At 42.7% G+C, this 17,283-nt stretch overlaps 1 protein-coding gene across 1 annotated transcript; it reads left to right on the top strand.

The window, feature by feature from the left end:
- Nucleotides 1–314: 314 nt before the first annotated feature.
- On the top strand, nucleotides 315–7,530 carry LOC109926032 (protein Dr1-like). The gene is made up of 3 exons (XM_020525930.2): nucleotides 315–733; nucleotides 2,410–2,573; nucleotides 6,966–7,530. Exons 1-3 carry the CDS (start codon nucleotides 511–513, stop codon nucleotides 7,101–7,103), a joined length of 525 nt encoding a protein of 174 aa, XP_020381519.1. The 5' UTR covers nucleotides 315–510; the 3' UTR covers nucleotides 7,104–7,530.
- The last annotated feature ends 9,753 nt before the right edge of the window (nucleotides 7,531–17,283 follow it).

Genomic DNA, 17,283 nt, shown 5'->3' with positions numbered 1-17,283 from the left:
ACAATGTTTAAAAGAACCCAGAGTTGGACAAGTTCAGAGATTTCAGGGTCATAGGGTTCAAACAGGTTACAGAGATGGGGAGCGATGAGGTCATGGATGGATTGGAAAACCAGGGTGCTTATCAGCTAAATAAGCCAGGTTTTAAATCTGTGTTGTACTGACTTACTCAATTGAGTTTCACTAGGCTTGTTTGTTTTGTTCATGGAGTCAGAATTTTTGTTTTGCTGATGCTAGTTTCTCTATAATAATAAATATGCCTTTGTTTCCCACTGCTGAGACTTTGTTTTAATGTCTGATGTTTTTGCATTTTCTCTAGGATAACAAGATCATATTAAGTTAATCTCTAAACCAAATGTTCATCATATTTTGGTTTTGGAATCGAACTGGATTAAATACCATTGTGCTAATAAAACAATTTGATGAGGATTTGGTGTATGCCCACCTTGTTAGGAAAAACTGCTTTTTTTTTTAAAAGAAAAACTTTGGCCACTTTATGTGAAATAAAGGACTATGGCCTCAGCTTCAAGTAATAGTGATGATGACTTAACCATTCCAAGAGCTGCCATCAACAAGATTATCAAACAGATTCTACCAAACGTCAGGGTAGCAAATGATGCCAGAGAAATGGTGGTGAGCTGCTGCACTGAATTTATTCACTTAGTGTCCTCTGAAGCTAATGAAATCTGCAATAAGTCGGATAAGAAAACCATCTCACCAGAACATATCATGCAAGGTATGTGTTAATCTATAGAAATACACTTTGGAATTGCAGCAATATTTTCTCCCTGCCTTTAGCTCACAACTGAAGTTTCTGTCCAGTTATTTATGCCATCACCCACGTGGCTCTTCTTCAGCTCTACCTCGGAGACAGAAATTGTATGAATTAATGAGTGCTAAGGGAATGCTGCAGTCTTGGATGTGTCACACATCAACCTAAACATTTAAGGTTAAGGTCTCTGTACCCCTCTTGCATGGATGTGAAAGATCCAGTAGTTACTGTTCACTGAAGAGTCCTCCCTTGTGTCCTGGTCAGTATTTACCATGCAACATGTGCCTGGTGGATGATAGATGATCTGGTTCATTTTTGTTTGTGGGAGCTTGCTGTGCAATTTATTGCTGAATTTCCAATGTTGCAGCAGTGACTACATTTCAGAAGTGTTTCACCAGCTGTAATGTTGAGATGCCATGAAGTGCACTCTGTAACCAAAGGTCATTTTTCCCCTCTGCGTACTGCTACATGGTAAAATGTACAAGACTGTTGAAGTATACCAAGTCGACAAACTTGATAACGTCGGGGAGGCGATGACATAGTGATATCGCAGTTAGACTAGTAATCCAATGACTCAGTTCTAGGGAACTGGGTTCAAATCCCACCATGAATTTGAATTCAATAAAAATACAGAATTAAATTAAATCCTAAAACCATCTGGTTCACTAATGTCCTTTAGAGAAGGAAACTGCCATCCAACATTAGCAATGTCATTGACTCTGAAATGGACAAGCAAGCCATTCAGTTCTATCATCCAGTAGAAAGTCTTAAAAAAATGTAACTGGATGGGCTACTTGGGATCATCTAAGGCACTGAAAATGATCACAATACAGCCCTGTTGTCCCTGCAAAGTCTTTTCTAATATCTGAGATAAGTGCTAAAATTGGGAGAGTAATCTCTCACACTAGTCAGTCATCAACCTGACATCATCATACTCTCAAAATACCTTACAAAGGCCCCGACAACACTGCTGACATCCATTCCTGTCCCCCAACAGCAAGACAGACCCAGGAGGGCTGATGGCTCGGGTGTACAGTCGAGAGGGAGTCGCCCTTTGAGTCCTCAACCTGACTCTGGATCCCATGAAAATTTTCATGGAACCAGGCAGGGAAGATAGCCTAGAGACACAGCACTATTGCGCTAAGGAGATAGAAAGATCAGTTTGTGTTCCCACTTCAGATTATAATCTGGTGACTCCCTTGACAGTGTGGAAATCAATTGAGGACAGGATCTAACCTGGCCTGTACTGCCCTCAAAATTCTTTGTTGACACTGTCTTAAGCTCATACATCTAGAGTGGTCACTTGTGCAAGATACTTATACACCTGGAATGACCATAGCTCAAGTGTTTTGGAAAGGCAAAATGCAAGAGAAAGTGAATGAGCTGAGTTTGAAATGAAACTGAACAGAGCTGGTTCTCTATGTAATGTGAATCTTCAAAGTGAATATGAATAGTTTTTGATATCAGACTGTCAAGTGTAAATCAATACACAACAAAAATGTAGAATTAAATCATAAACCCATCTGTGAATATCAAGATTTTGATATCAGATTGTCAAGTGTAGATTAATACCCAGCAGAGAGCTTTTACATAGCCAGGGGACTGTTACACGCTTCTTTCTGTGTTACCTTGTATGACAGCCTTGGAGAGTCTAGGTTTTGGATCATACATAACTGAAGTAAAAGAGGTTCTGCGCGAATGCAAGACAGTTGCCCTAGAAAGGAGAAAGGCCAACGCTCGCTTGGAGAACCTCGGAATACCAGAGGAGGAACTGCTACGTCAGCAACAAGAGTTGTTTGCAAAAGTAAGGAAAATTGCTCAATATTTTTGAAATGTATAGCTGTACTTTTCAAGGAAGTTACCCCCAACTCTTCAAAACTGGAGTCTCTAACCAACTGTACCTCACTTAGCTCCACTCGCATTCACCTTCTTACAGGCAGACTGTAAAATCTGAACTTGATGACTTTTAATCAATAGTTCTTTATTTATCCTGCTTCATAACCAAAATTGATACAAGTGGCATCATGCACACTTCATCTGGACCTGCTCTGATTATCACTGAAGCCAAAGCCCAGCATAAGGAGATTTTTGAGCCCATGTTGTGGAGAGGGTGTGTGTATGTGTAATGGTTGGGACTACTGAACGGGTTGTCCTGGCTGGATTCATGTTGACCTGGTGAAACAGAACTATTTAATGCAATTATACAGCACAGGAAGTCATAATTCAGCTCATCATGCCACTGCTGACTCTTTGAAAAAAAGTTAGTCCTACTCTTTTGCTCTTACCCTATAGTCCTGCACATTTCTTTTTTGAGTATTGATCTAATTTCCAACACCATCTCAGTCTCTGCATTACACATCAAAACTCGATGCCTTTTAAGAAGAAAATGTCTTCCATCACTTCTGATTCTTATTAATTGACTTAACTCTGTATGTTCTGTGGTTAGTGACCTCTCTGTGAGCGGCAACAGTTTCTCCTGAGTTACTCCATCAAATCCTTTAATAATGTTGAATGCTAGAATTTTGTCATTCTTCTCAGATCTGTGGAGAACAATGCCAGTTCTTCAATCTCTTAAAATATCTGAAGTCCCTCATTCTGTTGAATTTCCTCTACACCGAGTTGAGGGATTCAGTATTTATTGGGAAGAATGTCATACAATATTTATATAAATATGTTAACTTAATAAAACATATTGAAGCGTTTCAATGGAGTGTTTAAAGAAAATTTGATAAGCCACACAAGGAGAATAAGGTGACCAAAAATTGAAGAGTTGAGTGATACAAAATGTTTCAGAGAGCTGTTTGTTTAGTTATAAAATGAAAATCCCTGAAGCCAAGTGATAGCCTCCGCTTTGTTCAGTTTAAGGTGATTAGAGCACCATTTAATCTGTTACTGGAACACTCCTCAGTAATATGTAGCATTGTTTGTACCTCTCCGCATGTATAAGGTGATTATACGGAGGCCCCATGGTAGCCTTAGCCTTCTCGCCCTCCAGTGTTTAGCATTAACCATTCTTGCCACAGTAGTTCATAACCTGCTGCTGACAGATTGGATTTGTCACAAGCAACTTCCGGTGTTTCCCATTTCGCAATTCCTAAGGATGTTTGCTATTAGATCTTCGTCAGGAAGGTTGCTTCATATTGGGGCACTGAGATGGAAGATGGGCAGTTGGTGAATTGAACAGGCCATCATGGAGTGGGTAAGTGAGGTGTTCCAAGGGTGATTTCAACCAGCTTGTGGGTTTTTGTCAGTCAAGGTCTGATTTCAGTGTTTGGAACTCGGGCAGCTGAAGGCCACCAATTGTACAATGAAGTGGGATGTGGAGGAGGCCAGAACTGGGGGAACGTAAAACTGTTGCAGGATTGTGGGACTGGAGGAGTTTCAGAATTAGGATGGAGTGAAACTTTTTAAATCAGTGCTTTCTCCTCTGCTTTCTGTTTTGTAGGGCGATGGTTTGTGCAGTGGTGGTTAACTGTATTAAGCATCACATAGAATGGAGCAGCAATCTCTGCCACATTTGTTGCAGAGAAAGACAGTGAACTGGATGGTGCAAGATTTTCAGGTTGATAGATGATTAGTTGAGTTGGAATATAAGCAGCAAGATTTTGACTTGCTATATTTCATTCACTTATGGAGGTTAGAAGATGGTAATTGTTCAGGGGACTCCTGGATCAGTCAAGTCCAGCACTGATGGTATAGATGAATTAAAGCAGAGGTGCAGTTGGTCAATGTAAAGGAAGTGGAAGTAATTATTTTAGTTGGTATGGATATATATAGTCAGAAGTCCATTTCAGGATCAAAAAGGACAAGATTGTGAATGATGTGGTTCAGTCACAGTGATCAGGGAGCAGGTTAGAGTTTGTGTACAGGGAACTAGAGTTGTAACTAAAATCAAAGTTCATTACTTTGGAATTCACAATTTAGTTGGAGGATATTTCTATCCATCCAGGACTAAATGTCAGATAATCATGTAAAAAAAAATTCTTATCAATACATGAAGTACAAAATTATAAAACTTTAAACGCTGCAACAAAGTCTGAAATACACCCAAACAATGGTGTCCCGTATTCTAATTATGGATATTATCTGTCTACATTTCCTTTTACCACTATTTTCTGCTTAGCAGCCAGACTGTCTGGAGTCCACAAACCGTTATCAACACCACAAACTGTTGCTTGCTTCCATATTGTTGAGATGACCACATAACTGTATAGTTAAGGCAACAATGTGTCTAAAATCACAACAGCAGCGTTAGCTGTGATCCATAGTGCTGGAAACTAGGTCAGACATTTTTCTCAATGATTTTGCAGCTTTAAAAAAGAACAAGTTACAAAACAAATTTACTTGTTTCCTTACCCATTCTAGATTAATATGCTACACACCATTTCCAAGATAAGGTGACTTGTTTTTAGGCTCCTGTGTGCAATGCAGCATGCAGTCATTACTTGTTAGGAGGTAGATGTAAGGGCAGACTGCTCACTGCATTCTCCACCCTTGCTTTCTCCAACCCCACACTTTCCAGCTTGTTTGGTCCAGCCATATTGAGGAACTTAACTGTACAAGGAGATTTGTAAACATTCTCCACTCCTAGTTGTCAACTTCTTCCTCGGTTGACTGTCAGTTTCTTTGACTGTCAGCTGAGCCACCAGCAATAACACTTTTTTTCTACTGCAAACAACATCCAACCATTACAGAAAGCTGGGTGCTGAGTGAACAAGGAGGAGCAGAAAGCAGAAAACTGATTGGGGCTGGGGGGAAGCCAATAGCATGATCAAAACAAATGGAGGTTTTGATAACAAAACAATCAGGCAGATAAATTTTGGAAGCAAGTCACAGATTATGGGGTTTAAAAATAATGTGCACTACAGGAATAGGCCATTTGGCATGTTCATGTTGCACATGACTGTCCTGTCATCTTTAACTCCTTTCAGTCATTCTGTCAGCATTTCCCTTCCCTCTGTAGGCATCTGCCTAGCTTCCCTTCAAAAGCATTAAATCTAGGATGTAGAACAGGCAACAAGAAGTAGACGGTGTAAGAGTAGCAGGGGGTTTAAACAGAGATTTGAAGTTGAGGAAGGTGGATGCGATAGACTCGAGTAAGGTCATGAAGGGAGTTGGCTGTGATCTTGTAAACAGTCTCTTGGGGTCAAGGAAATTATGGAGTCATTTCAAAGACGAATATGAAGCTTGAGTCATGACATTTTGACAGAATGTTACTTTTGGAAACTAGCAAGAGTATTTTGATCTTAAGGCTGAAGGTAATGGTAGCACAAAGCAGGCAGCAAATGCCAGCACGTAGTTCAACTACGTAGTTACACTTCCCAGGAGGGAACCACTGACAGTGCTGAGGAGCTGCTGGTTAAATGTGCTGAGAGAATCTGCTCCAACTGCCAATTCTGCTGCAATTGGCAAACATGGCACAGACCAGGGATTAAACTTGAGACATTGCTGATAAGTGTGGACCCAACATTGAAGTTCCTCACTAACTAATATAAGGGGGCTCACAAATCAATCTGTCCCATCACTGTAACAGGTTTGTAGCCTTGAACAGATTGAGCTTCTCTGGTATTCAGAATTGTGAAAATGAGCTGTCACTATGTTGTGAAGGAATTTCAGCAGTCTGCTTGCTCGTCCCTTTTTCCAGCATCTATAGACATCCAGAGATTGGGATTTGATCCTTTAATCTGTGACTGAGATGAGGTTGCTTCACACTAACCCATGGCTGATACCTTGAAGGTGAGGCACTAGTGAAATTTCATTTGTATACAACTCGATGTAACCAGAACAGAGGGCCAGGGATTTGGGAGAAATATTCAAATTCAGAGTTGTCCCTAAGATGATGTTGGAGGCTGCTTTTTCTGTTCTGCCATCCGGAAAGTATTGCCTCCTTGTATACTGCATGTTATCAGACTCTGTAATAAATCACTTTAATGTCCGTGCAGAGGTCTTGATGCAAGCCACTCCTCCAAAGGAAGGTATCACAATCAAACTTGATGCATGCTAGAGTTGAATAAATTTTTCTTAAACATTATTTGCGTCAAGATGAGTGGGGTTAGATGTAGTGCAATTTCTCTCCCTCTTCTCCACCACTACCACCACTCCCCCGCCCAACTCCCGCCTCCCACCAAGATCCCACCCCACCTGCCACAGAGATTTGGGTTTGCACGCCAGCCTGACTTTGTCCATTTCCCCTCAGGCTCGACAGCAGCAGGCAGAACTGGCACAGCAAGAATGGTTACAGATGCAACAAGCTGCCCAGCAGGCACAGCTCGCAGCAGCAATCGCCAACAAGGCTGGCTCCTCACAGGATGAGGAAGAGGAGGAGGACACCTAGAACGCAGCTCAGGATGTCTTGCTCCCCTTTCTAAATCACATCCGTCTACCGCTGTCCTGCCATGTGGCAGCCTAGATGGTCATCAGTGGGCATCTGATCATGCCCACAGCTGGAGGCTGAAGTGCCAGCTATGGAATTTTAACCGACCAGCCTAAAACGGGAGGAAAAACATGTTTCTGTCTTTAGACTTTGGACTTGCTAGATTTAATAGGTGACATGGTCTGAGATGGACAATACACGCTCATGGATCTTCAGACCATAACATGGATTTTTATACACTTGAGCTTTTGATTAATTAGAGTGATGTGTTAAATAGATAAAGATTCCTGTTGAACATGTATTTTGTCGGTTTCATTAATGTGTTTGGTAATTGAAGATGAAATTGCCTTGTTTATAGTAATGAAAAATAAAAGTGAAGTCGACATTCCTTTGTGACTGTGACATTTTTTTGCAGCTTTTCATTTGTGTTTAATTGCATTCTATTTTTACTTTTGTAACGAGCATTTCTGACTGTTTCTTGTGATGCTGTGTCATTTGATGGGCATGTTTGTCCTTAAATTGCTGTCTGAATGAGGGCATTGCTGGCAAGGTCAAGCATGTATTGCATATACTTTGGGTTGATTTGGATGCTGGATTTCTTTCAGAAATTTTTATGGCTTGCTGGGCCCATTAAGAATTGTGAAGGCTCCCTTCTCTGAAGGATTTTGGTCTGGATTTTGTGCTAAGCGGATAGCATGCAAGGCTATTTATAACCAAGGGAGAACAGCACCTGTACCTGTGAGTGGGACAGTATCTGTCCACAGTCTGACCTGTAATACTGTTTCCCTGGTATTGGAAGGATAATAATAGTGGTGGAAATTAAAAATGTTAAACAGTCTTTACCACACATTAAGCAGAACACAAACACCCAGACGAAAAGACTCATTTTATAGCTGGTATAACCTGCTTTTAAGTTCCATTGAAGTGCAGCAGAGGAAACTAGCTATTTTAAACATCATGTCAAAACTATAATTCCATTTCAAATTGTTTTTATGCCTTTTAATTGACTTCTAAATCATTGAATGTTTCAGTAAGCAGTGGGAATTAACTGGTACAAACCCACGCAAAGCTATAATTAATCCTTGTAAATGTATTAATTTCCATCTAAGTTTGCAGAAATTACAGGGGAATAGATTTTTTTCTTTGATGTTTCATTATAAGCAGCAGGTACTTTCTAAATCTAAGCTGATAAGGGCAACATTTAGCTCTGCTGAGCTGACCAGACAGATTTTTGTTGGATTCCCCGGTGCTGAGTTTGCTGTTGATTTCAAGAGGCAGCAATTTATTATTTACGATTGTTTTCTCCGTACTCTTGCCCCTATAGGTGCCAGGGAATTTCTTGCATTCCAAACTTGGCTCCGATCAGCCAACACACAAAAGTGCAAAGGGTGCTTCAAGTGAGGAGCATGAGGAAAGTCAGACTACAAAACAGTAGCCTCAATCACTAAGGAGGACAAGGGAACACCATTTGCAAGTCCCTCTTCAAGCTACCACTAATGGGCTAGTAACAGGGAAGACTAATAAGGAGCACTTAGAGAATTTGGACATAGTCCTTAGACATTTTTCCCACGCAGCATATGCCTTAGAAGGAAGAGATGTGTGTTCTAAGCACTTCAAGTCATCTACTTGGGCCACAGAGTCGATTAAGATCAGGTTACACCCGTTGGAAGATAAAGTGAGGGTGATCAAAAGGTGCCCCGGCTCCCACATCTGTCCCGGAGCTTAGGTCTTTCCTTGGGCTGTTAAATTATTGAGGAAAGTTCATACATAACCTGGTCTCCACCCTGGCATCTTTGTGTCCACTCGTAAAAAAGGGTCAGCCTTGGAAATAGTGGCATAGCCAAACCATAGCTTTCAAGAAAGTGAAGAAACAGTTATCATCCTCTAAGGTTTTGGCAAACTATGATCCCAAGTGAGATATGCTATTGAAATGTGGTACCTCCCCCAACAGCATCAGGGTAATATTAGCTCATAGGTGGCCCAATAGAGAGGAACGCCCAATAGCATATGCATCCATGATTTTGGCTAATGCAGAGCATAAACACACCCAGATAGAGAAGAAAGGTTTGGAGGCCATATTTAGAGTCACAAAGTTCCACCAATACCTTTATGGGTGTAAAAATGTAATAATAATGGACCACAAACCCCAGCCACATCTGCTTAAAGAGGACAAGGCAGCGCTTCAGGCTTGAATTCAGCAACGGGCTCTAATTCTAAATGTGTATAATTACAAGTTGGAACACCTTCAGGGAGGCCATGTGGCAAATGCGGATGCTTTGAGTTGCCTTCTGTTGGCAGATACACTACTGGTGGTACCACCACTGGAAGAGTCTGTAATGCTTTTAAATTTTCTGCACACACTTCCAGTCACAGCTGACATTATCAGACTTTGGACGCAGAAGGATCCGGTCCTGGCAAAACTGTAACAACTGGTGGCGATGGCAGAAACCAAAGTGCTGACGCAACAAGAATTGAAACCTTTTTTGGACCCAGAGAGACCAGATCACAGCAGAGGATGGATAGTATTATGGGGTGCAAGAGTGATTGTCCTGAGCAAAGATCACTGCCAGCTGTTGGCTGAACTCCACCAGGGTCATCCAGGCGTTTACAAAATGAACATGTTGGTGAGAAGCTATCCCTGGTGACCAGGATTAGATACAGACCTAGCTGTGTTGGTGGGGCAGTGCCCAGAGTGCCAATGAGATCAAAAATTACTGTCAGCAGCTCCCCACATCTGAACTCCGTTATATGTCTACTACACAGGTCCTTTCGTAGCCTCAATGTTCTTAGGCACTGTGGTCACCCGCTGAACATGGCTGCACATGTATAGAGTTCATTTGTCAAACACGAGGATGACGCTGGAAAGACTGCATGCATCTTTTGATAAACACGGACTGCCAGAATTGTTGGTCACAGATAATAGGCCATCATTTACTGGTCGAATGGTATTTGATGTTTAAGGAAAACTCCAAATCATCCATCATCCGATGGTCTGGCAGAGAAAGCAGTCCAAAGGCAGGCTTAAAGAAACAGCCTACAGCTTCACTAGATACCAACAATCCCAGTTCCTATTTGAATTTAGGACTACCCCTCATGCAACTACAGGGAAAGCTCCAGCAGTGTTGTTAATAGGGAGAAGGCTCTGCACCAGGACCTGGGGGTGGATGGGAGGGTGAAATGGCATCAGCAATGCCAATGTCGAACACACGACTCCACTAAGCAAGAGAGACAGTTTACTTCGGGTGATGAAATTTGGTGTCAGAACACGGGAATTGCCCAGCATAGGTAAGAGGCAATATCGACGCAAGGTCAGGCCCAATGACGTGTAAAGTTCGGGTAGGTGCGATGGTCCTGAGTAAGCATGTGGACCATATCAGAGCTGCAAACTCGCAAACAGTGCGGGAGCAAAACGTGCTCAACTCCTCAGCACCCTTTCCAACTGTTCTGAAACCCAGGGTTGTCCCTCTCCATCAAGTCTTGAAGATACTTCCGAATCTGAGGTGGGCACAGCAGATGTCACAGCCTCAGTGCCGTTGGCACCTGAAGAAGAGAATGAATTTCTTCCAAGGCACTCGGGACGCAAGAGGTGAGCCTCTGTGCATTACACACCATCCGTATCAGAGGCAGAGTCGGAGGAACCTGACCGGTGCTAATATATCCCAGGAGGAGCGACAGAAAAAAGAACTGGCCTATATCCTCAGATGTAATGATTGTAACAAGGTCAGCCAGATGGACCTCAAAGAATAGGAGTTCCCTGATTGGGGCTGTTAACCTGGTCCAATCAGGGAGCCCTGGATGACAGATAAGAACAGGAGTGTCAGCCATCCTGTTTACTCTGAGGAAGCTGGAACAGTGTCCACACGTAAGTAAAGGTGACTTGCTGATGGGATACCAGCCTCTGTGCAGTTATTTGTAGCCAAAAAGTCTGTTGAAGCTTACTGTCCAGGCTTATGCAGGCAACGACCTCTCCTAGAGGACTGAGAGTACCTATTGTACTCGAGTCTGGCCAGAGAGGGCAAAAGGAATGTTTATAAATTAAACCAGATGTGTGTTGTGTGAAAGATCTGGCATTGCATGCTTGAAGGAACTGGATTCTTGTGAATGGATGCACTATTACCTACTGACCATTAGGTGGCACAAATTATACATTTGTATGGAAACATATCTGTATACAGACTGCATGAAGTTCCATTTGAATACATATTCATAGTTTTCCAGGTTTGTTTAAACATTTGTTGAACAATCAATGCTAGATGGTGTGCAGTAATCAGCACATATTAAACTGATTATATTCTGTGCATGAAATACTGTATGATATTTGCAATAAATTCCAAGCATATCTGTGGAAGTACTAATTATTATACATCATAGCCCAAAAATGCTGGTCCATGGTAAGCCAGCCCTTTATATTCTGTGTGCGCGTGAGGCCAGGCAGACTATTTGAGTTTTAGGGCATTAGTGAAAATTCATACACGTGTACTTTCCAGCAGGAGCCGTCAGCAGTGGTAAAATCTCCATTTTGCATGAGGACCATAGTCCAATTATTGCAGTAGCCCAGCTCCTCACCACCTGAAATGTCCTGGTGATGGACTAAATAGTTTTGTTGCATTTACTTGCAGGGGAACCCAAAACAAACCTTACACTAATCTGGAGAATTAATGCACTGTTACCTGCAATGCAGCTGGCTAGCTGTGCAATGACTATAGAGGTTAATTTCTTTTTAATGCTCAAGATGCGAGTTCCACCGACCAAGCCAGTATTTAGAGCCTTCCTTATAAAACATTGGGTTGGATGGGTTTGCTTTTTACAAAGCTGCAGTAGTTTCATGGTCATCATGACTAACATGACTTTCATTATTCCAGATTGATCTAATTAATTGAAGTTAAATTCCTCAGCTACTCCCTCTGCAGTATTCGAACTCATTGCTGATCCAATAGTCCAAACTAAGGGATTATTGATCTGCTGACATAGCAATTATTCCACCAAACATTTCAACTACTTCCCATTCTGTTCCACATTCTCACCTATTACTGCTGCTTGTAACTGCACCCACCAGGAAATGGTTACTTTCTAGTCTTCCTGTTGAGCAATGCCACGACACACCTCTGGAGCATGTACAACTTGAACTTTAGGCTTCCTGGTTCAGGGGTAGAGACACTACCACTGTTCCACAAGAAATCTTGCTGTCATGAAATTTGTCTGTTTTGTGCCATCCTAAGCCATGATCTCATTGAATATTGGAGCAAATTCAGTGGGCTGAATGGCCTGCTTACACTCCTACAACTTAGGCTCACACATCCACCATGGCTCACCTGCAACTGTAGAGTCATACAGCACAAAAGAGGCTCTTCGGCCCATCGCATCTATGCTGACCTATCTACGCTAATCCTACTTTCCAGCATTTGTGCCATAACCTATGACATTTCAAATGCTCACCCAACTACTTCTACAGGTTTTCTGCTTCGTCTACGCTCCCAGGCAGTGCATTCCAGATTCCCACAATCCTCTGGATGAAAAATATTTCTTCAAATTCTCTCTAAACCTCCACTCCTTAAGCCTTAAAATTATGCTCCCTTGTTATTGACCCTTCAGCTAAGGGGAACTATCCACCTTGTTGATGTCCTTCATAATCTCATGCACCTCAATCAGGTCACCTTCAGCCATCTATTCACCAAAGGAAACAACCCAAGACTATCCAGACTCTTTTCATAGCTAAACCGCTCCATCCCTGGCAACATTCTGATCAATCTCCTTTGCATAACGTCCAGTGCAGTTACATCCCACCTATAGTGCAGTGACCAAAACTACATCAGGTTTCCAGCTGTGTCCTAACGGGTGGAACATAACCTTAGTAGACAAGCACCACAAGATCCCTCTGTTCGTCTGAACTTCCCAGTGCCCTGCCATTCTTTGAACACTCCTTTGTCTTGTTACCTCTTCCAAACTCCACTTCACACTCGGCAGGGTTAAATTCCATCTGCCACTGATCTGTCCTTCTGACCAAGCTATCTATATCGTCCCGCAACCTAAGATATCCTCCATTACTATTAACCATCTTCATGTCATCCATAAACCTATTTGCAACTTGCTAAGTTACCTTGGATCCCATGTATTTTTAACCTGTGTCATCAGCCTCCTATGTGGAACCTTATCAAAGGCTTTGCTGATGTATAAACTACGTCAACTGCAGTATCCTCATCTACACACCTGATCACCTCCTTGAAAAATTCAATCAATTTGTTAGTCCCTCTGACAAAACCATGCTGACTATTCCTGATGAAACCTACAACTAAAAGTGAAGATTAATTCTCTCTTTCAAAATCATAGCTGCATCAAGTCCATGATGGCTGACCATAGACCAGCCCAATCAGTCCCATTCTCCCACTGAATTTCCATAGCCCTGCGGGTTTGTTTCCCTCAGACACCCATCCAATTTCCTATTGAAATCATTGACCATCTCCCCAGAAAACAAGGCTGTGGAATTGATTTCCCAGACATTACTGTTAATCTTGTAACAATCATTTGTTGAAGGAGAAGATGCAAAGTCATCTTTTACTCCATTTAGAATTATATAGTTCCTGATCTTACTAACCACACCAATGATAATAAGTACCTTTCTGTCTGCTCAAAAGTGATCTTCTGGTGCCGTGGTAGTGTCCCTACCTCTGGGCCAGAAGGACAGGTTCAAGTCCCACCACCTCTAAAGTTCTGCAGTAACATCTCTGAACTGATTGGCTAATAATACCTGAAACAGTTAAACTTATTCAAATATTGAATGCCCTTCGCCTGTTTATCCTTACTCTTAACTTATGCAATCACCAATTATCAATTGCCTCTAGTCTTCCTCTCACACACACTTATCCGCCTCAAACGTTCCTGCATCCAAAACCTTAAATCTGTGTCCCAAGTCATTGTAGCTTCAGCTGATGGGAACTTCATTTCTTTGTCCACCCTTTCTAAGCTTATCACAACCTTGTACACATCTATCAGATCTCCCTTTGCTCCAAGAAGAACAAACGCAGCTTCTCCAACCTAACCTTGTAACTAAACTCTCTTGTCCCTGGAATCATCTTATAAATCTCTCCTGCACCCCTTTACGAAATTGGATGTCCTTCCAATGTCTTGCAATTGTTTATACTAAAGTTTATTTGTCTATACATTGTGAAAAATTATTCTGTACACACTGCTTTGACATTGTTCTTTGTGGCAGTGTTAGAGCATCATCAAGTCTATAGCACAGATATTCTATCCTCCTGTATAAGCAACATATAAGCCACTTCCCACTTGTCCTGAGCTAACATTAAGGAAAGCATGTAGATTATCATGACAGCTGGACAGGTATAACAAGCATAGAGCTTCACTTGCATTTCTGACACCACTGGGACATTATCTATAATCTACAATGAGATGGGCTGCGGAGATTGTGAACTGAAATGAAAGCCCATCAATGATAGGAGAATTCACAGGCTGGCACACTCCCTTGCACCCATAGAAGAAATGTTCGGGCTTTGTAGAGAGTGCAAAGGAGATTTAACAAGCAATGAAAGCTTTCAGTTATCTGCAGAGATTTTAAATTGGAATAAAAACAGAAAATGCTGGAAATGCTGGGCAACTTAGGCAGAATCTGTGGAGAGAGAAACCGTTCAGGTCAATAACCTTTCAGCAGAAGTTAGATTTGTTCTCCCTGGAGAGGAGAAGCTAAGAGGGATTGAAGAGAGGTGTTCAAAGTCTGGAAAGGTTTTGACAGAGCGGACCGAGAGAAATTCATTCTGCTGAAAGTGAGAAGGCTGTTTCAAATTTCTGCAACTTCTACAATTTGGTTTCCATTTAACGCAACAGAACTGAGCAACAGCATTGAAAATTTACAAGCAAGAAAGGACTAACTAGCACTGAGATGAGACAGTCTGTAATGTCTTCCCCCACCCACAGCCATGCAATCTCCTGGAATAAGCAAGTCAGAACAGGGATAATCATAAGCCCCGTTTGTAGGAGATGGGGGAGAAATATACTCAAGGAGAATTCCTCTCTGCCCTTCCTCTCAGTATTAATTCAGAAGATTTCATGATGTAGGTAATGTATACAGATATTTGTCTTTTATATGGTGTGGTGGGCTCTTGTGACATGGTGATGGTGCCCTTTCCTCTGAGCCAGGAGGCCTTGGTTCAAATTCCACCTGCTCCGAATGTGCATCATGGCATATCTGAACACGTCGATTAAAAGTTATTCATACGTACTATGATGGGCTCTTGTTGCACAGTGGCAGTGCCCCTACCTCTGAGCCAGGAGGCCCAGGTTCAAGTCTCACCTGCATCAGAACTCTGTAATAACATCTCTGAACAGGTTGACTAGAAAATAGCTATAAGGTGTGGCATCGGTAAGTACTGTCAGGAAGGAGAGATCATACCTGGAGTGAAACACAGCCCAAGTGAGGATATAGTTTGGGGATAACAAGGTGTAGAGCTGGATGAACACAGCAGGCCAGGCAGCATCAAAGGAGCAGGAAAGCTGATGTTTCAGGTCTGGACCCTTCTTCAGAAATGGGGGAGGGGAAGGGGGCTCTGAAATAAATAGAGAGAGGGGGAGGCGATGATAGAAAGTGGATAGAGGAGCAGATAGGTGGAGAGAAGACAGACAGGTCAAGGAGGCAGGGATGAAGCCAGTAAAAGTGAGTGCAGGTAGGGAGTTGGGATGGGGGTTGGTCAGTGAGGAGGGAGGGTAGGTGGGAGGGAAGACGGATAGGTCAAGGAGGCGGGGATGAGGCTAGTAGGTAGGTAGTGGGGGAGGGGGTTGGTCAGTGAGGTGGCAGGAGCGGATAGGTGGGAGAAAAGATGGACAGGTCAAGGAGGCGGGGATGAGATGGGCTGGTCTTGGGATGAGGTCGGGGGAGGGGAGATTTTGAAGCTTGAAAAGTCCACATTGAGACCATTGGGGTGCAGGGTTCCCAGGCAGAATCTGAGATGCTGTTCCTCCAGCCTTCAGGTGGCATCGTTGTGGCACTGGAGGAGGCTCAGGATGGACATGTTGTCCAAGGAGTGGGAGGGGGAGTTGAAGTGGTTCGCGACTGGGAGGTGTTGTCGTTTGTCACAAACCAAGCGTAGGTGCTCCACAAAGCGGTCTCTGAGCCTCCGCTTGGTTTCCCCGATGTAGAGGAGGCCACATCCGGAACAGCGGATACAATATACCACATTAGCGGATGTGCAGGTGAACATCTGTTTAATGTGAAAGGTTTTCTTGGGGCCTGGGATGGGGGTGAGGGGAGAGGTGTAGGGGCAGGTGTAGCAGTGGACATGATTGATTTGGATTTCCAGAGGCCTTTGACAATGTGCCGCACAGGAGGCTGCGAAGTAAGATAAGAGCCCATTGTGTTAGGAGCAAGGTACTGGCATTGATAGAGGATTGGCTGAATGGCAGAAGGTAGAGAGAGGGGATAAAGCGATCTTTCTCAGGATGGCAGCTGGTGACTAGTGGAGTTTTGCAGGGGTCAGCGTTGGGACCACAACTATTTACACTATATATTAACGATCTGGACAAAGGAACTGAGAGCATTGTTGCTAAGTTTGCTGATGACACAATGATAAGTGGAGAGACAGGTAGTGTTGAGGAAGTTGGGAGGCAGCAGAAGGACTTGGACAGGCTAGGAGAGTGGGCAAAGAAGTGGCAGAGGGAATATAATGTGAGGAAGTATGATGTTAAGTACGATTTGAGAAAGTATGAGGTATTTTACTTTGGTAGGAAGAATACAGGCATAGACTATTTTCTAAAAGGAGACAGACTTCAGAAATCTGAAGAACAAAGTGAATTAGGAATCCCAGTTCAAGATTCCCTTAAGATTAACATACAGGTTCAGTAGGCAGTTACGAAAGCAAATGCAAGGTTTACATTCATTTCAAGAGGGTTAGAATACAAGGACAGAGATATAATGCTGAGGCTGTATAACGTTCTGGTCAGACTGCATTTGAAATATTGTGAGCAGTTTTGGACCCTGTATCTAAGGAAAGATGTACTGGCATTGGAGGGGGTCCAGAGGAGGTTTACCAGAATGATCCCAGGGATGAAGGGCTTGTCATATGAGGAGTGATTGAGGACACTTGGCCTATACTTGGTGGAGTTTAGAAGAATGAGGGGTGATCTCATTGAAACA

Source organism: Rhincodon typus, chromosome 38 (genome assembly GCF_021869965.1).
Source record: "Rhincodon typus isolate 14 chromosome 38, sRhiTyp1.1, whole genome shotgun sequence".
In the NCBI taxonomy this organism is placed as follows: Eukaryota; Metazoa; Chordata; class Chondrichthyes; order Orectolobiformes; family Rhincodontidae; genus Rhincodon; species Rhincodon typus.
This window is presented reverse-complemented; position numbering and strand designations above follow the sequence as displayed.